The sequence below is a fragment of the Leptopilina heterotoma genome, unplaced genomic scaffold, assembly GCF_015476425.1.
Source record: "Leptopilina heterotoma isolate Lh14 unplaced genomic scaffold, ASM1547642v1 Lhet_158, whole genome shotgun sequence".
Taxonomy (NCBI): Eukaryota; Metazoa; Arthropoda; class Insecta; order Hymenoptera; family Figitidae; genus Leptopilina; species Leptopilina heterotoma.
In genome coordinates, this window is record NW_025110872.1 from 285,872 (window position 1) to 306,639 (window position 20,768).

The window sequence follows — 20,768 nt, forward strand, 5'->3', positions numbered from 1 at the left end:
TTCATTTCGCCAATAAGATCATTTTTGTAGTGCAAGCTAAGTTGCATTTGGTAAGGGTACTTCTGATTAGAAGGTAATTTTGTAAAAGAAGAAATTGAAATTGTTAAAAAAAAGGTTTAAAATGAAAGTGAAATGTTAAATCAAGTTAAAATGTTTTGAAAAAATTAAAATTTAAAAATTACACCGTTAAACTGAAACTAAATTATAAGTAAAAAAGAGAAAAATGATTTAAATTTAAAGAAATAAATGTCTTTTACAAAATTACCTCCCCTCCTATTATTGATTATTTTAATTTATAAAAAAAAACACAAATGTGCTTTTGTTTTTATAAAAAATTTGAAAAATTCAAACAATAATCAATAAAAGAAGTAGCATGTTTTTTAATTTCTTAAAAAACCTGGTATGCCTTTTTACAGGCTGGTTCGGATCTCAAGAGATCTCCCGGTATGTACAATGGCAAAAAGTTATCACCACCAGGACCGAATAATGTTTTGTTAAATTATATCCGCAATTAAGCAGTATATTGTCCATCGTAGAAATTTGTATTTCCGGTTGTTGAGGTTCCTCCTTTTCTAAGTCCTTGAAAAGATTTACTTAGTGCTGAAAATGAGAAAATAATTACAAATTAATTAATTTTTTAATGTTTTCCATAAAAAAAACTATTTTTTAACTATAAATTTTAAAAACTTACATTTAAAAATGAATGTTGAAAGTGATGGGAAAAATTATTTCTGCAATTCTGCAGCCTCATGTTCAATGTCATCATTTTTGATCCGAAATAGATAATGATTTTTTATGGAATCCTTTGGTATGATTTTTTCTTGAACAAGTGCAAGATTAAGAATATTGCGTCCTGCATTTACATCTCTTTCCCACGTTGTCTTGCATTTCGCACAATAAGTGTAGCGATGGGGACTTTTTGATATTTTAAGTGGTCTCACACAGCGACTACACATTTTTGTTGTATTAAACTCATTTACTTTCACGACTTGCAATTTATCTTTTCCTAATTCTTCTGATCTTTGGAAAAGAGTTTGTTGAATACGTTTCAAAGGAGCTTTAGTGTATCCTTTGATAAAATTAGGTATTTCTGCTCCATTAATAGCAACGAAACAGGGTTTCTTCCTTGTATCACCTACTATCCAATTTACAAGTTGATCAACTTCTCGTTTGTGCGCCGAATATTGATCTATTTTTAAACGCGTTACGGATCTTTTTTGATGAAGTGATTGGAAATTTTGTAAAAGATGTATTCTATATTTTGTTATGCGATGGCGATCTCGAGGATTAGTCATGCAAAAATTTTCCATCCATGGATCCTCAGCAAGTTGCTTGTAATATTTTTGCATGTCTATACCTTTTTTCTTCATTAATTCTCTTCTTCTGTAGTCGCCCATCTGCCATCTCATCATCCAACTACCAATGTAAATAGCTGAATCCTTTTTTACATTAGTGGTTGGATTAGGATCGTTTTCTCTACTGACACCAGCCAGAGTCGCCCTCGCACCAGGATCAAAACCACAAAATTTTTTGTAACTTCCAACTTTCTTCTTTGATTGCACAACATCATGTTTTGTGGGTAAATCAAAAATTACTGACACGTCCACACCATTTGTCGTTATTGTACCAGAGAATTTACCACCATTCTTTAATTTTTTTCGACCTCTTTGGATTGATTTAAAGTTGAACATTGAATTCCACCTTTCTTCATTGTTCATTTCTCTTAAGCGCTTCATTTCATCGTCCATTTTATCAACTGCTCTTTGAAGATGATCCTTATTCGTTCCTGATTTTCTTTTCTTTTTTTGTAAAATTGCCTTTTTTTCTTTAATTTCTTGAATAACAGTTGCCACTTGCAAATCTTTTAAAGCAGTATTTGTATAAACGACATGCTTCACGCCTATAATGAAATTTGTGGAATTAATGTGAAATTCTTCTTCTTTTTATCATGAAATTCTTGTTGAATCATAATGAAAAATGGCAAAAATTTATGCCATTCTTTATCTTTTGTCAATTTTGTAAAGTCCAATTTTCTTCCATCATCATCATCATCCTTTTTCAGTAGTAAATCAATAGGGAATCCTTTCACTTGACATTTATTTTCTTGCAGCAGGAGATTTAAAGCAGCAACAGATTGTTTATAAAATGAAGGCCTTCTTTTTCGAAATTTCTTTTTTTCCTTATTCTTCTCTTTTTCTTTTTCCTCATTCTTCTCTTTTTCCTTATTCTTCTCTTTTTCTTCTTCTTTTTCCTTTTTCGATTTTTTTCTTCGCCTTCTTGGCCTTTTTTTATAATAGACTTTATCGCAATGTTTGTGATATTTTTCCTGTCGAACATATCTTTCATCGCAATAGTCTGATGTATTTTTTTCTCGCATTTCATCTGGAATTTTTTTTTGAGATTTTTGAAATTCTTTTCTTTGTTCATTTTTAATGCTATTTTTAAAACTCCTAATTTTTATTTTTTCATCATTATCATTTTCGATACGGTAAACTGAACAAATTTCTTGAATTTCATCTTCTTCCATATGATTTTTTTCTTCGTCTTCAATTTCCATTAATAGCTGCAAATATCTTCTTAATCGTGATGCTGCATGCGTCGTGAAATTTGTTTTAAAGTTTCGATTCAACACTAAAGCTGCCTCCTGAATTATTGCACTTCTATATTCTCCGTCATAAAGTGGAATGTCATTCCTTAATTCTTTATATTCGTTGACCATTGTATTTATTTTTGCATCCTGTTCAGTTACTTTACGTTTCGTATTTTCTTTCTGCTTTAATGATATTAGTAATGGCAGAAATGCGGGACCATTGTTGGTCCATTTCTCCAACAATGATGGGCAATTTTTAACATTTTCAACATTTGTTTCTTCATATAGGCCGAATAATGCCATTGTTGTTGCCTCATACATCATTGATGAAACAACCTTTGCATCTTCTTCAATTCGATTTTTAATGTTTGCTGATTTACATAATTTTCCCAAACAAACTTTTACCGTATGCTTTTCTGTTCCCATTAATTCCAATCTTCTTCTCACTTTATGATGCAACGGTTTATCAATATTTTCATTATCCAAAGTAATTGACGTTCTTTTTCTGTTTGAAGAAACACCAATTGCAGATTTCTCGACACTGTATTTCTTTCGTTTTGAAGAGGGGCCAGCACCACTTTCAATTGATGAGTCAACACCTATAATTGGAAGAAATGGAAATTTTCTTAATTTTATATAGAGAGAGATTAAGAAAATATAAAAGAAGAAAAAAGAATACAAAATTTTACCTTCTCTTTTTGAAGTTGATGTTGAATGGGAAAATTTAGCTTCTTGATTTTTCGATTTTTTTACTGTTGAAGAAGTGATTTTTAAATCGAGTCCAGTTGATGACGATGATGATAATGATGTTTCTGTTGGTACACGGTAAACTGAACATGGTGACAGCTTTTTGGGAGAATCACTTGGTGCTGAAAAAGAAAAAAAGGAATTAAATAAATTAAAATTTTTAAATTGTTATTTTAATAAAATATTTTTAAAATGTACCCAGGTGAAAATGATTCATCGTACGAATCATTTTTTCCTTGGTTAATTATTAAAAACTTACATTTCAAACTTAATCTTTGACTATGAAATGAAATTTTTTTTTCCGGTCCTTTACTCGAAGATAAAATTTGCTTTTCAGTCTTTCCAATTGAACTGATAGACATTTCTTCGCGAGACCTAGTTGGTGCTGAAAATTAAAAAGAAACAAAAGAATTAAAATTAAAAAATTCCTCAATTTAAATCAAATACTAGAAGAAAATAATTTTAAAAAACTTACATTTTAAACTCAATCTTTCACTACAAGAGAAAAATTGTTTCTCCGGAATTCCAGATTTTAGATCTTCAGTCTTTCCAATCGAACTGACACACACTTCTTCGCGAGATCTGGTTGGTGCTGAAAAATGAAAAGAAGGAATCAAATAAATAAAAATTAATAATTTTTTAATTTAAATCAAATACTTAAAGAATATAATTTTAAAAAACTTACATTTTAATCTAAATCTTCCACTCATGACAAAAGTTTTCTTCTCTGCTTTTCGATGTTCTGACTCTTCTGTCTTTGGAGTTGATGACGATGAAGAAAATGTCAAATTTTCGTGAGATTTTTGTGTCTGTGAGTTACCGTAGAAGAATCTGGTAGAATGTCCTTCACGAGATTCATTTGTTGCTGAAAAAATAGAGAATAAACAAATAAATTACAATTGTTAACTTTACATGTAAATAAAAATATTTTTAAAATACATCTGTTAAACACTAACATTTTAAACTCAATCTTTCACTGGAAGTAAAAGATTGTTTCTCCGGAATTCCAGATTTCACATTTTCAGTCTTTTCAATTAAACTGGTAGACATTTCTTCGCGAGATCTAGTTGGTGCTGAAAACTAAAAAGAAACAAAAGAATTAAAATTAAAAAATTCCTTAATTTAAATCAAATACTTGTAGAAAATAATTTTAAAAAACTTACATTTTAATCTGAATATTCCACTCGGGCGAAAAGTTTTCTTCTCTGCTTTTCGAGGTTCAGCCTGCTCAGTCATTGAAGTTGTTGGTGATTGAGAAAATGTCAAATTTTCGTCAGATTTTTGTGTCTGTGAGTTACCGTAGAAGAATCTGGTAGATTGTCCTTCACGAGATTCATTTGTTGCTGAAAAAATAGAGAATAAACAAATAAATTACAATTGTTAATTTTAAATGTAAATAAAATTTTTTCAAAAAATAACTTTTAAACACAAACATTTTAAACTCAATTGTCGTTTTCTCTTCATTATGTCAATACAGTAGATACTGGTACATGAATTTCTGTAAAAAAGAAAAATTTTTTGTTAAGAAGACAAAATAATAAGGGTGCAATCTAATGGTATCGTTTTGCGTTGGGTTTTGTAATTAGGCTATTTGGGTATTTTTTTAAAATTTTAGCAACTACAAGCTACTACTTGTGTTAATATATATATATTTTTTTAGAATTTCCATTACATTAAATTCACAAATTATTTAAGATCAAGCAACTATTTACAAAAATGATAATAAAATTCTTTAAAACGAAATTCAATTAGTAGTTTAAAAAAAATCTTTGAAATTCAATTATATTGTCTTGAAATTAGAAAATAATCAATTATTTGAGAAAATCATTTTCAAAAACATGAATTATTTAACAAAATTTTCATTAAAATAATTATAGTTTTGATAGAAATTTGAAAAAAGTCTGCATAATATAATGTAGAGAATAAATAATTTATAAAGTTTCTAAAATAAATTCTTTTAATAGTCAAGTTACAAAAAGCAAAGCAAATAACGATGCCATGGGACTGCACTCGGGGACTTATTTTATCAACGATTATTTAATAAACTGTCGAATAACGTTAAAAATTAAATGTACCCACGATAATTAAACGATCTATGTAACAATCGGGATTAATTGAAGAGAAAAAATTACTTATTAGTCGCTTTTTGAGTGTAACAATTTTTTAATGCCTCATCAGAACAAGAGGTATTATTCATTACTTTAAAAACGAAATTAACCCGCGTGATATTGTTATTAATGAATAGAGAAAAGAAAACACGTATGTACATAAAATTTCAAAAAATTTAACGTTATCCGTATGCCCTAACGATGGGTCTATCGTTAAAAATTGTATTCGTTGCCGTAAAACAGCTTAAGTCTTTTCAGTATGCCTTTAAAAGGCTTTGCCGTAATACAGCTTTACGTCCGTTTTGCCTTAATAAGGCTTTGCTGTAATACAGCTTTACGTCCGTCTGCCTTAATAAGGCTTTGCTGTAATACAGCTTTACGTCCGTTTGCCTTAAAAAGGCTTTGCCGTAATACAGCTTTACGTCCGTTTTGCCTTAATAAGGCTTTGCTGTAATACAGCTTTACGTCCGTCTGCCTTAATAAGGCTTTGCTGTAATACAGCTTAAGTTCGTCTGCCTTAACAAGGCTTTGGTACTATTGCTTACCTGTAACACAGTTGAGCATGAAGTGCCAGTCTCGTCTCGGGCGCCTGCTTATATACCCGTGTCCCCACCACTTCGAGCGTCTTCACCAGTGCGCGCTTGTACTACTAGCGCCGTGGTGATGTACAAACTATTTCAAGCATATTTTCGGTAACTCGTATCACGAGTCGATAATGCAGAAAGTGAAATTACCTATAGTTGTGTCAAATGCTTGGTGGCCAAAAGACTAAATTGCCATTTCGCTAAATTAAAATTTTACACAGTAAAAGGTTAGGTTCGAAACACTCAGTCGGTAAAACAGTTTTGCTGTGCGTGGTTTAGCAACATGGAAATTTAGCCTTTTGGCCACCAAGCAAATTTCAAAATAAAGAATTTGTTGGTAAAGCAGTTTTGTTTTGTTTACGATAATCTGTGCAGAATGGAATATACAAACGTGTTGTATAATTAATTAAGATAAGTATTGTTTTTTAATGAATAAATAAATAAGTAAATAAATAGTTTAATTATTTTAATGCGAATTAATTTTTTTTCAGGTTTAAATTATAGGTGCAATATATGACAGTAAGGAGAAGAAGAAAATTAAATTGTGCATTGAGGTTAGTTTTACTTTTAATATTATAAATATATATAATAATATATAGTAAATAACAAATAATTAATTTATTAATTATAAATAACAATATTAAAAAAAAAATTAATTGAAATTTATTTTTATCAATATAAATTTTGATAATCACACAAATTAATATTAAAGGTATATTGAAATTGTTTTTATTTTTTAGGTTAAAAATTCCAACCATACGGCAAGTCATAATAAATTTGACACATACCATAAGGAAACGAGCGACACCAGTTCGGAAAATTAATTAGGATAAATATTGTCTTGAAATTTTATTTTGGGGTTAGTTTAAATGTTTAATTATTGTTTATATTAATAAATAGGTATATTTTTTTTCTCTTGTTTTTAACTCTATATGTAGGCTTCTCATGGAAACATTGTTTTATTGACAAATTTTTTTTTAATTTAAAATTAACCTTAGAAGAATAGAAAATGTTGACAAAGAAATTACAGTTCCTCTACGGGTGACTTGTCTAAACAGATAATCTTTGATTCGCTGCTTTTTTGACAAGATGGTTACTAAAATATTATTTTGAATAATTTAGCCCATTTGCTGAAAAACAATTTCTTGGATAAACTCATTTTATTAAGTAAACGTTTGTGTAAAGCCACATTATATCAAATTACATTTATATGGATTTAACGTTTGACATAATTTGTAATTTTGATCAAATTACATTTTGGACTTTTTAAAAACGGGGATATACAGGCGCCCCAATCAAATATGTTCGCTTTCGACTAGGTATTAAACGTTTTAAAAATGCGCGGTTCATTTCGCTAATAAGATCATTTTTGTAGCGCAAGCGCAGTTGCGTTTGGTGAGGGTACCTGGCAGCTCTGATGCATACATTCGCCTCAAAATGAAAAGAGCAGAACGATTATTACGTCGAATCCAAAAACGAATATTAAATTTGAGAAAATTATTTACTCGAATTAACATTTCACATAGCTTCTATTTTCAGTTTTCACTAAACAATAAATAACTAATACACTGAAAAAAAAAATTTATTTGATTCAAATAACCGATTAATTGACTATTATCAATTAAATATTTAATTGAATCAAATAATATTTATTCGAGTCAATTAAATGGTATTCGCTTCAAATACTGAAATTGTTGGTTCAAATACCATTTAATTGACTCCAATAAATATTATTTCATTCAAGTAAATATTTAATTGACAATAGTTAATTAATCGGTTATTTGAATCAATTAAATTTTTTTTTCAGTGTAGAATTTTAAAATGGTCGATCTGTTAATTTCTTGAATAATTTAAAAAAAATGTTTTTAAAATAATTCTTCGCAGACATTCAATTATTTTTATAAATAAAAAATTTTTCACAGAAATTCAATTGTTTATAACAGAATTTTTCTAATATTTTTCGAAAAAAATCAATTATTCAAATGGATTTTTATAAAATTCTTCACAAGAATTCACTTATTTTTATAAATAATAAAATTCGACTCAGGAATTTAATTATTTTTTAAAATTTTAACAGTAATCGTTGCAAGAATTCAATTATTTTTACAAATATTAAAACTCATCGCAGAATTTCAATTATTTTTAATAGAATTTTAATAAATGAATTCCGCGCAAAATGCAACTATTCTTAAAACTTTTAATAAAATTCTTCGAAATTGAATTTTGAAAGAATGACTTTTTTAATTTTTAGAAATAGTTAAATTTAAAAAATGCGTTACATTGAAATCATTTGAAATATTTTAATTTCTGTAGACAAAATAAATTCGGTATTTTAATATTTATTTTAAAAAAATGTTCTATTTTTGAATGGAATTAAGAAATTATTATAAAAAAATTGAGTTGTCAAGTTTAATATTTCGACAGCTACTTCTTTACTACTTTTTTTCTGTCTTTAAGCTACACTTTATAGTTTATACTTTTTGCTACTTTTTTAAAATTAATTATCGAATTCGTATTTTTTTGGAGTCAAAATGTTAAAATTTAAAAATTAGTACTTTCTAAAGTTGTAATGAATTTTCCATGTTTAATTAATTATTAACAGTAATTTATTTTTTTCTTGAAACTGTCGCAAGGTTAGATTGATTTTTTCTTTTTCTCTATAATTTTACCTTAAATCGTAGACAGGTCTTTGCGTACATGATCGAGCGTGCACGTAAAAATGACTCCTAAAAGAAATCCTCTGTTATAAATTGCACATGCATGCAATTTTTAATCATATTGTCAATTTTAAATGATTTAATAATTGTTTGCAGTCTCGTCTTCTCCTTGACTCCTTGCTTATGCATTTCTAATACGAAGTCAAAGTCTTGAAATTGCGCTTATAATATACCTTATTAAGCATCTACGACGTTAAATAATCATCTGTCGAAAAATGACCGATAAGACTCTATCATTACATATTGTACACAAATAATAAAAAATAAAAAAAAATAATAATTCGTTCCTTTTCTTCGGAGTGCGTTACAAACATTACATTAGAAAATTTTAATTAATAAATAAGTTAAAAATGTAAATAAATAAATAAAATAGGTATAATTATTTTGTCAATAAATATTGTAAAATTATAATACGAAAAAGGAAAATTTTGCAAAAACTTGCTCTATTTAAATACTTTGTTCCGTAAATGCACATAATTGCATTAGACGCACAAAAAAATATTGTGCACTACGTCAATAAAACAATTTGCATTGGACTTTTCGTGTCAAGTTCAAGAAAGAAAAACTTTATTATGATTCACTTTCTCGTAATATGTATTATATTTTTTCTACTGATAAAAAACGCAAATGACGACAATTATAACTTTTAATAAAGTGGCAACGGAATTAAAATTTTCATACTAAATACTCATTTCTATTATGTATATAAACATTTGTATTATTTGTATTATTTGTTTACTAAATTTTGAAAAAAGTACATTTAAAAAATTGCAATGATTATGAAATTGAATGTGAAAAATGTTGTCTGCAAGATTCCGTTAATAGTATTACATCTGACTTTTGGCGCAAGAAAGAGATTGTTGTATATACATATATTATGTGTGTAGCAGTGAAAAGTGTGCTCGGTGCACTTGCACTGGGAAAAATTATAAAATCTTTGTTTAATACTGATTGCACTTTCCTATCCGGTGCGTGCGAGAGATAAACGGAAATGCAAACTATTAAACGAGTTTTTGTCACGCATTGACAAATGCTTTGTCTAATTTATAGGACATCAATTTTATTTTAAACTTATTTCCACTATTTTCCATCATGAATTATATTTAATAACAACATTATTTACAAATAAAGCACATTCCTGCCATTGGGAAAAATGGTTTAAAAAAATATCGTCACTTAATTTTGTTTAATTTTGAATTTAGACGAAATAAATTATTGGACCTTTTGGTTTTTGGAAAATTTTTCTCTTCGCCTAACTGTAAAATAAATCAAGTCTTCACTCAATTATGCGCAATGAAATAGAAATTTTCGTTGAATATACCAAAATCTTGCAAACTTTCTTCCGTTAATGGACCATCTGCTTGTAATCATCTTTTAAATCCCCCTTCCATTATCATTGTAATTTATCTTGGGCGATATTATTAGAAAGCGCTCTCATCTAAATCTAAAACTGCAAACTATGTTTCTAGACTTAAGTTATGGAATTCAGGATTTTTAGAAAATTTTTCAAAATAACATTCTCTTCGAAGTAAAAAAAACAGAAAATCAAACAATGTTTATAGAAATAACTAAAGTTCTATTTTTAGTTTATAAAATTTATTTTATATTCTAAAATAAATAAATAATAAACTAAAATAAATAAAAATAAATAAAAAATACTCACTAAAAAAAATAAATAAAAAAAAAAAAAATTTTATTACAAAGAGAACTTAAAGCGAGACAATATCTAAAGTGGAACAAATGCTGCACGGGGGATATAATGCATTCGATAAAGAAAACCTATTCGATATAAAATTATTGTAATTTAAAAATTTTTTATGGCTTTTTTTATATATATATATATGCAAAATCGGAAATTGTTGTATTTTCTGCATCAAAGGTAAAAATAAAATTTATCGATTAAAAGACTTATTTAATAAGAAAGACTATAACTATGGAGCATCTTCGCTATGAAATAATAAATATATTGTTGACAATAGGTTTCGAATTTATTTATAACCGCATTTTAGAGTTCCAAATTCTTTATTATTTTATTAAATTCTCTATTTTAATTCTTTCATGAAATATTTTATATTATTACAAAATAGAAAGGTGTGTTGAAATTATTTAATATTTTTAATTTAATTTAATTTAATTTAAATTTCAAATTTTTATCATTAATATTAGTGCGGTAGGGGAGGGTGGTCCCATACCAACCCCCTAAAGTGCAAAGGCTAAAAATGTGCCAAAAATGTGTTTCTTTGTCTTCGTTAAAAATTTTTTTAGTAAAGGAACTATTTTTCAATGTTTTCTGACGGTTGCCGAGGTTTCTGATTGTCATTAATAAAAGATCTAAAGAAAAAGCGAAAATTTACGTTTTTAACTTTTTCAAAATGGGTGGTCCGAAACGGCCCCCCCATTTTTTTGGGGACAATCTCAGGAATAATCAAGATATCAAATTCTGATAGTAATTAAAATAAAATTCAACAGTAGTCTGTAATGAACTGTTAAATTATTTTGACTTCATTTAAATACATTTTTTGACCTTTTTCTGAACAAAAAGGTAAATAAATGAATCATTAGTAACTTTACTCTGAGATTATTTATGTCTTTAAGTTATGTTGACATAGTTAAACTTGAATTAATATTATTACTTTATTTAAATAAATTTTAAGGCCTTTTTTAAAATGATAATAAATATAAATTGTTAAACAGTGTCTAAATTTCCAATATAATAGCAGCACTGGTTTTGCCTGTTTTAATTTTCGCCCTATTTCTAGTAAAATATAAACGAATTTTGTTATTAATTCTTTTTCGTTTTCGTACTTAATTGCTTCCAAAGATGTCGAAAAGTACACCTTTTCTTAATTCATGTCGCCTTGTCAAGAACATTTTACAACCGACAATGAATAAAATATTTAACCAAAAGAGAATTAAATTTAAGTAATAAGTGCTGTGATTGCTAGTAAAATATTTTATAAATTCCTAAAAAATAAAAGTAAATATGCAAAACCTATCCTCACTTCATGTGAACAATAAGGAAGAAGAGAATAAAAAATTACAATGTAAAAATATGGGGGTCGGTTTCGGACCACCCCACTATTTTCACAAAATATTTTGCCAATCACTTATATCAGTGGAATCAATTTAATTTGAATGTTGTACGTTGAAGTTAAGGTCATATACAATCAAAATTAATTTCGTAAAAATTTTCCTGTATTCAAAAAACACTGTTAGCTCGAATTCCGTATAGGTCAAAAATTAATTTAAACAATGCTAAAATCTAATATTGCTTGAATCTTCAAAATGAAATGAAACGCATTGATAAAACCTATGGCCCAGTTGTTGGTACATACGTGTTGTGAAAGTGTTCGACTGATGGTACTGGCGAATTTTTTAGTGGTACCATCTTCAAGAAACATAAGGGGGTCGGTATGGGACCACCCTCCCCTAATGGATATTAATTTTATCATTAAAATTAGTGCAGTAATTAATAGTGATTAATATTAATTTTATCATTAATTAATAATGGTAATTAATATTAATTTTTAATTAGCATAAATTTGCAAGCGTAGTTTGCAGCAAATTTCCGTTTTTTATTCAGTTTGAAGAAATTACTGTGTTAAAATGTTTTCTCAACTGTAACCATATTAGAAATCATTCTGCTCTTTCATAAAACAAACAATGAACTAGAAAAATTTTCTAACAGGAAGAGGAAGCTCAGTTAATTACAATTCCACTTTTAAATGTTATTTTGTTTAAAATAAGCTCACTGGAAGCTTGTACAGAAAAACAAAAAAGAAATAAAATAAAAGTAAAACAAAGAACAAAAAAAGTAGTTTTATTGGCCTTCTAAATGAATTTTAGAAATGGAATGAAGTCATAAAAGATCCCCTTGAGATACGTATCGACAAAGAATAATGATATTTTATATTTTATTGTTGTATGCAAGACATGCTTAACTGTATAAATTTATTTATAAATAAAAGTAAATGATAAATATAATAAAAAAAATAAAATAAATATAGAAATAAAAAAAGAAATAGATCATAAATATATAGAAATAAGAGAATGGAAATAAATAATAAATATAGAAATGACAAAATAAATAGACAATAAAATATACAGAAATAATAAAAAAAAAAATTTTATGTTATTTTATGTTTTACAAGACTGCAAGAGACTACTATTTCATTAAACAATTTTTGTTTGTCTTTTTTTGCATAAAATATCCAGATATTTCTAGTGACAATTAAACTCGCGAGTTAATTGACTTCATAAAAAACAGAAACAACTTTTATTTTTAATTTCACATTTGTATGAGAAAAATCTCACAGTATATAGTGAATTTTTTTTTATTGCAATTTAGTATGAAAATTGTTATAAAAATTGTTATAGCTTAAAATTTGTAGATTTTTTTTCTTCAAAAAACCTTTAAATATAAAAATAACAATCGTTATCTGTGATTCTTGAACATAAAATAAAATAATGTATTATATAATGTAATTGAAGAATCCAATTTATTTTGATGATATGCAGAAAAAAATAGTGATTTTTACGATTTTAGGTTTATTTTACGTTTATAGAGGGAAATGAAAGAATGAAGATAAATTTTTAATAAATCGTACCTACTCTTTGTTATAAATAATTATTAATTAATTTCATTGAGAGATAATTATTTTTTAATCCATATCAAAGTCGAAAAGGAAAAACTGCAATTATAAAAATTAAAAATAGCTTTACAACCTGAATAATTTATGTATAAAAAGAAAAAAATTCGAAAAGAAAATGATTTTATTACTGAATTATTAATTGCAACCAATATTTTCGTATATCTCTTTCCGCGAGTATTTCTAATCAACTCTTAACTTCCTTGATTCTGACAGTTATTCATTACAATGGATATAACATTTAATATTTATAATTAGGTCACTGGAAATATTAACTATGTTATCTAAATTATTCCGAATATGTATAGTTATATATTAAAATTTTAACTAAAATCAATAATTATTTATTAATATTATTATTTATTAATTATTAATTTTTAATTTTAAACATTAAATAGGTATATAATATTATTGTAGTTATTATTAATTTTTTTGTTTATTTCTTCATATAATTTATTACAAAATAAGAAATAAAAAAACAATATTATTCTGTTTGTTTATTTACATAAATAAAAGTGCTTACAAAAAGAAACGATTTTTATTTTCGTATAGTTATTTTTTATTCTAAATTTATTCAAAGTATAATTATTGAACTTTGTTCCTTTCTGATTTGCAACAATGTGCGATCAATGATAATAATTCGCTATTAATTATAAGTAGGTACTTAAGTAATTGAAATAAATGACAATGTAGAAATTTGTTATTTGTTTTGATTTACAATATAACGAAAAATATTTTTTTATTTATTTTATAATTAGAAAATTGCAAATTAATGAAAATTTTGTTTTTTTTAATTTAATCTCTAAGAATTAAAGTCCACAGATGTTTAACATTAACATTTATATCTCCTCTTTAATACAATGAAACATGACTAACTGTTATGTATAAATGATCATCAGCATCATCATCATTGTGATTGTTTTTGTCTTCGTTATAAAGGCAAAATCTGTGTTATTCTATTGATGACGAAATTTACGTCTATTCAATTATTAATTCTAAAAAAAAATTATTTTTCAAATGATTTTTCTTTTTGTGATTCATATAATAATACGCGTATGGATTAATGAAAACTAAGGAAAAACAAAAATGTTTCTTGAAAAATTTATTACAAATTACATACTAAAAAAGTAGAAAAATAAAATATTGTTACTGTAACTTATTGTAATAAATTATTTTCATCATTTCAATATTCAATTATTATTTTCTAAAATTTTTAAAGAAAATTCTTCTTTAAATCAATTATTCCTGTGGAAAATCCTGTTCCAAATATAAGATTAAAAATAGGAATTTATTGCACAAATATTTTTCTTCTTTTTCTAAAACAAAATAATAATTTTGTTAAAAAAATTGTGATTCATAAAGAAAAATAATGGAAAATAAATAAATTTTCTATTTCTTAATCACAGTGGTTTAACAATTTTCTAATTTTCTTTAGAAGTAAAGAACAAAAATCTACATAATTTCAATTTGACAAAACATAATATTTAACAAAAATTTAGTCTTTTAATGAAAAGAAGTGAAAAAAATTGTGATGATTTCTATTTGTCATTACAATTTTGAATTAATTATAAAATAAAAAAAATTATATACCTATAACATAATATGCCTAATCTAAAGTTAACGAAAAATAAAAGTATAAAAAAAGACATGCAACTTCAGAGTGTGAGGGGCAGAAAAAGTGAATGAATAATAATAGAACATTGAAGAAGAACGATTTGAAATTCATAATAAACAATGAGTCCTGATTTTTCCAGGTGCTTCTCCCCATTGTCAGTGTAGTGTAGAGGCTTGAAAAAATCAAAAAAATAAGAAGAAACGAGTATAGAGATATTTAAGAATGAATCTTTCTCTAAAAGAAGAAATAGAGATAGAAATATTCTGGGCTTGAAAAGAGAGCTAGCGCGCAAAGAATCACACACCACACAGTGACTGTGTGATGAAGTGCACGTGTACCCGAAGTGCACTGAGCTGAGTACACTTGCACCGAGATACCTACTGGTAAACTCTTTGGTGCCAGAGTATCGACCCGCAACACGCGGTAGAGTCTAGAGTAGAGTCCATTCTCTTCACTCTCGTCTCTCTCACTCGCATCGTCCTTGTTATTCTTCCCTCCTCCTCACACCTAATAACTCGAGTGTAGTTTGTCCCCAGTAAATGGCAATTTTCCCCAAGGCCGAGAATGCCACGACCGCTCCTGCAAATATCGCTCTTAGCTTATTTCACCGCTTTGTTGTGCATGCGCCAACCGAAAGCAATCACGTATCCTTCGTCGACTGTCTCCCCTCACTAACTAAGAAAATCTAACGATTTTTCTCTATTTCCGTATTATTTTTCCATTTTTTTTACTACCACAAGCACTATATTTTATTAGTTTTTACTATTAGTAAAAATTATTGTTTTCAATAATTATTTTTTTACTGTTTTTAAATAAAATTCTTCTACAAATCTATTATTTAAAAAAACTTCATCTAAATAAATTATTTTAAATAACTGTCGTAACTTCAAATTTCAAAAAATTTCTAATTCAAACCTTTTTAAATTGAATTTTATATAAAAATTGTAAACGTCTAAACTAATAAAATTCAATTTTTTTGAAATAATATATTTAAGTAAAATTATCCATTAATATTTAATTATGTAAATGTGACGCGTTCCCAAGAAAGGTACCTAAGAAGGAAAAAATTTGAGGTTATGTTTTAAATTTTTTGAGTAAAAATACAGAAAGAGAATCAATTATTAATTAAAAATTGTTGGTTTTCAAGTTTTTATTATATTCAAAATATTCAATTAATATTGGTTTAAAATTCAAATAATTAAAAATGAACTTTTAATCAAGAAAAATCTAACTCGAACCCAACCTATAATTCGTTTGCTTCTTAGGTACCTTTCATCGGGTCGCGTCACAAATTCTCCAAAATTCAATTAATTTCAAAAGAATTTGAAATAAAATTTTTCAAAAAAAGTAGTCCAACACAATTACTAATTAAATTTATTCAAAATTTTAATATTTTTAAACATTCAAATTGAAACCTTTTGCATGATATTCAATTATATGTGAAAATTGTAAACGCAATTCTTATAAAATTCAATTATTTTTCAAATTTTTAACTAATGAAACAAATTATTTTCAATTAAAAGTATTAAAAATTCTGGTTTTAAAAAATTTTAATTTGAAACCTTTTCAAAATTCAATTATTACTAAAAATTGCTATTGCTAATTGCTAACTTCTCCGAAAATACAATTATTTTTTGGAATTTTTCAGGAAAATTCTTTTTGGAATCAATTATTTTTAAAAATAAAATTGAAATTTTCTAAAATTTTGAAATTGAAACTTTTTGAAATTGAATTATTTATGAAAATTATAAACGTAACGCTCATGAAATTCAATTATTTTTAAATTTTGAAGTATAATTGAAGTAAAACTAATTGTAACTTCTCCAAAATTTAATTAATTTAAAAAGAATTCCCATTAAAATTTTTCAAAATTAAGTTCAACAAAATTTATAATTTAATTCATTCAAATTTTAAATTTTCAAAAACTTCGAATTGAAACCTTTTGAAATTCAATTATTTTCTGAAAGTTTTAACTAAAATTCTTCTTTGAATAAATTATTTCCAATAATTTTTGACAAAGTTCTTTGAAAATTTTTTGAAATTTATTTGTTAGCAATTAAATTTTTAAAGTTGCGATTATTTAGCAATTATGTTTAATTAAATGTATCTTAGAAAATAAAAAACTTTAAATAATTTAAAAAAAAAAAATGAATTACAATTTTTAAATGAAAAAAATTGTTAATTAAAAGTGTTAAAAATTCAGATTTTCAAAGACTTTAATTTGAAAATCTGAATTTTTAATACTTCTAATTAATAATTCTGTCGAATTTGTTTTTTTAATATTGTAATTCAAATTTTTTGAAACTTATTATTTTCTAACATATTTAATTGAAGAATTTTCAAATAATCAAAATTTTTAGTAAAAATTGAATTGTGAACAAATTGATTTGAAATTTTTTAATGAACTTTGTCAGAATTTGAATAAAAATTCTTCAAAAAACAAATTTTAACAATACATATTTCTTATGACATTCATTCAAATTATAAATTTTCTAAAACTTCAAATTGAAACCTTTTAAAATTCAATTATTTATGAAAATTTTAAACACAACTCTCATAAAATTCAATTTTTTTTCAAATTCTTAAGTAAAATTGTTCATTAATTATTGTAATTTTTCCAAAATTCAATTATTTTTTGGTGTTTTTTGAAAAATTTAAATTCAAATTCTTCTGAAATTAAATAATTTTAGTAAAAAATTCCAGAAAATAATTAAAAAGCGGAGAGGTTGCAAATACTTGCAATTTTGAAAAATAATTTAATTTTTGAAAAGGTTCTAAATTAAATCTTTAAAAATCTGAATTTTTAATACTTTTAATTGACAATTGTGTCCAACTTTTCTTTTTTTTAATTGTATTGAAAATTTTGTTGAAATTACTTAACCCCTTAACTGTTTGAGGAAAATACAACATGATTGTCCCAAAATGTCCAGCGGAATCTGATACTTTTTCAAATAGTATAATATATTTAAATTATAACTAATTATTCAATTATTGTAAAAAATAGCATTAATGACCCTTATAATGTCTTATATAATATTGATATGATATAAAGAAAAATATCTATCAATTTATTTTATATATACAAATTATATTTATTTTGAGTGAAAATGAACACGACCCATACGAGTGGGTCGGAAACAGGCAACGGGTTAAAAATTTTGTTTTCTAACATATTGGATTTCAAAAGGTTTCAATTTGAAATTTTAGAAATGTTAAATTTTGATTGAATTTTATTATAAATTTTCATTTGTTAAACTTAGTTTTTTGAAAAATTTAAATTCAAATTCTTCTGAAATTGAAGACATATAATTTTAGTAAAAAATTTGAGAAAATAATAAAATTTTTTGGAGAATTTACAAATAGTTAGAATTTTGAAAAATGAAACAGATTTATTTCTGTTCTATTATTTAACTAAATATTTTCATTATTCCATTGTCTTCAGTCGGTTTTGTAAACTTGTAATAAAATTTATTATACATTCTATTAGTGCTAGTAAATTATTTTATTAATAAAAACTATAAAGCGTTCTATAGTTATAGAAATAACAATTAATTATTTCTGCTTCTATAAGAGAAAAAGAAGTCGCTATTAGTCACTATTTTAAGTTTTTTCTATAAATATACTAAAACTTTTTCCAAATAATGTAGAACAATTTCTTGAAATTCATATTCTCCAATCTGTCAGTACCAAGGATTCGAGGAAAAACACTTTACAACTGGGGCTATAAAGCCATTTAATAACTTATAAGTATAAGCCAGAATGGTCAAGAACTTTTAGTACTTTTGTGGTTGCACACTTTAGTTTAACGTCTTTAGAAATTATTAGGACGCAAGACAAAGAATTCACGTTTGTTCCAATTTCAACTAAAATGTTGAAGTAATTCATAAAAAAAATTATTTTTCTATATAATATATCCATAAAGAAAGTGCATGTAATCTTAATAACACTCCATAGTGAAATTATTCCAATTGTCTGACAAAACGTTGTTAAAAAATTAAGAAAAGGAGAACATGAATGAAGCATTTATTTTTTTTTTTGTAACAGTTTCTCTAGAAGTGATCGAAAAATTGATATTTTCCATGAATATATATTGAGACGCTGCGCTGATTCTGATTGTGAGTAGAGAAAGGAAATAAATCTTCTATAGAGCATGGCAAAATTGACCGCAGCTTGTAATAAAATCCACAGAGCAAAACATTCGTATTCGTATATATGTATAAAGATAAACAGCAGTCGAACAGCTCTAGTCGATTTCACATAATTGGTGTTTCGCTTTATAATAAGACAGGATGCTGTTTTGCAAGAAAATTATATATTACTTAGTATTGCTCTTATGATGTACGCTCTACACACTTTGATAGTCATCATGATTCTTGGGAAGAGGCAATTCTTACATCTATCGACAGTCGCGTATTTTTTTTCTTTTCTAAATTATTCTTTTTTATTTTCCTAGGAAATATTTTCAGTTCACGAAATTTTTCCCATTTTTATTCGTTTTTTGTCTCAATTTTGATATTCTTATAGAAAAACTGTTTCTCTGAAATTTTGTACGTTTTTTGTCTCAATTTGATATTCTTAGAAAAAATGAAATAAATTTAATATCTAGTTGGTATCAGAAATATTAGAAATGGTGAATTTTACCGTCATCAGGGGTATAGTTAAAAGTATATAAGCAGTATTGGGTGCTTTATTGAAATTTCTCTTTAATTGGAAAAAAACGAATGAACGAAATTTAAAGTGACAGTCGTGTAATTCATCATTTACTCCCGTCCCACGTGTGAGGTTCAATTGACACGGCCTGAATATTGTGCACTCGAAAATTTAAAAATCATCACACTTGTGAATAGTTTTCTTAACTATGTATATACAATGCTTAACGAATATACGGTCAGCCAATGATTGCAAAGCAATTTTCAATTTTCAATTTTCAACTTTGACTTCAAATTTATAGTTTATACATACATAATAGCGAAAAAATTCTTTTACAAATTATTCCAAAATTGCTCACTTGGTATATTTTCACAATTTTTCCAAGGATATATCAAATTGAGGCAAACAACGAATCCAAATTATTGCAAACCTACAATTTTTTATTCATTTTCGTCAATTATAAAACTTCAAAGTGAAGCATTTTAAAGTTCAATTATTATTTATGAAAATTTTAAACGCAATTCTTATAAAATTCAATTAATATTCAAATTTTTAACTAAAGAAATCAATTGTCAATTAAAAATTCAAATCTTCAAAGACTTTAATTTGAAACCTTTTCCAAAAGGCAATTATTTTTAAAATGGATAAATATTTGTAACTGATAGTTCAAAACTCAATTACTTCCTGAAATTTTTTTTTACTAAAATTCAACTATAGTTTCGAAAGAATTTGAATTAAAATTTTTCAAAAGACAAATTTTAGGTAATAATATTTCTAATGACATTCATTCAAATTATAAATTTTCTAAAACTTCAAATTGAAACCTTTTAAAATTCAATTATTATTTATGAAAATAATAAAATTTTTACCGAGAAATTTGCAAAATTCAATTACTTTCACAAATTTCTCTAGAAATTTAATTATTTAAAGAATTGGCATAAATTTTTTCAAAGAAATCAATTATTTAAAGTTTTATTATAAAGTTCCCCAAAAAAATTCAATTTTTTCCATAAATAATAAAATTTTTACAGAAAAATTTGCAAAATTCAATTATTATTCTGATTCAATAATCAGAATATTCTTTAAGGTCAGAGAAAAAGTTAAAAAT

The 20,768-nt window shown here is 25.6% G+C and overlaps 2 protein-coding genes and 1 long non-coding RNA gene across 7 annotated transcripts in view; 1 reads left to right on the top strand and 2 right to left on the bottom strand.

Annotated features, from left to right (window-relative positions):
- Window positions 1-271: 271 nt before the first annotated feature.
- Window positions 272-1,904, bottom strand: LOC122498732. The gene is made up of 2 exons (XM_043606619.1): window positions 692-1,904; window positions 272-600 (listed from the first exon to the last, which is right to left on the bottom strand). Exon 1 carries the CDS (start codon window positions 1,746-1,748, stop codon window positions 726-728), a length of 1,023 nt encoding a protein of 340 aa, XP_043462554.1. The 5' UTR covers window positions 1,749-1,904; the 3' UTR covers window positions 272-600; window positions 692-725.
- The window catches only part of LOC122498730 (101 kDa malaria antigen-like), a 101,046-nt gene continuing 82,171 nt past the window's right edge, over window positions 1,894-20,768 (bottom strand). The window contains exons 3-11 of one of the 4 annotated variants that reach the window (XM_043606611.1): window positions 5,991-6,229; window positions 4,771-4,835; window positions 4,501-4,680; window positions 4,294-4,417; window positions 4,023-4,202; window positions 3,813-3,929; window positions 3,597-3,722; window positions 3,280-3,459; window positions 1,894-3,189 (exon numbers count right to left, since the gene is read on the bottom strand). In XM_043606611.1, the coding sequence (XP_043462546.1) occupies window positions 1,901-3,189; window positions 3,280-3,459; window positions 3,597-3,722; window positions 3,813-3,929; window positions 4,023-4,202; window positions 4,294-4,387 (1,986 nt within the window). In that variant the 5' untranslated portion in view covers window positions 4,388-4,417; window positions 4,501-4,680; window positions 4,771-4,835; window positions 5,991-6,229 and the 3' untranslated portion in view covers window positions 1,894-1,900. Of the gene's footprint in view, window positions 3,190-3,279; window positions 3,460-3,596; window positions 3,723-3,812; window positions 3,930-4,022; window positions 4,203-4,293; window positions 4,418-4,500; window positions 4,681-4,770; window positions 4,836-5,990; window positions 6,230-20,768 lie in introns of those variants that run through there. The other 3 variants (XM_043606612.1, XM_043606613.1, XM_043606614.1) reach the window with 3 other exon arrangements.
- On the top strand, window positions 6,445-7,617 carry LOC122498733. 2 transcript variants are annotated; one of them, XR_006301253.1, is made up of 3 exons: window positions 6,445-6,583; window positions 6,770-6,888; window positions 7,405-7,617. It is a non-coding gene; the product is annotated as an uncharacterized LOC122498733 (long non-coding RNA). The 2 variants fall into 2 exon arrangements; XR_006301252.1 differs by lacking the exon at window positions 7,405-7,617 and having other exon boundaries at window positions 6,770-7,049.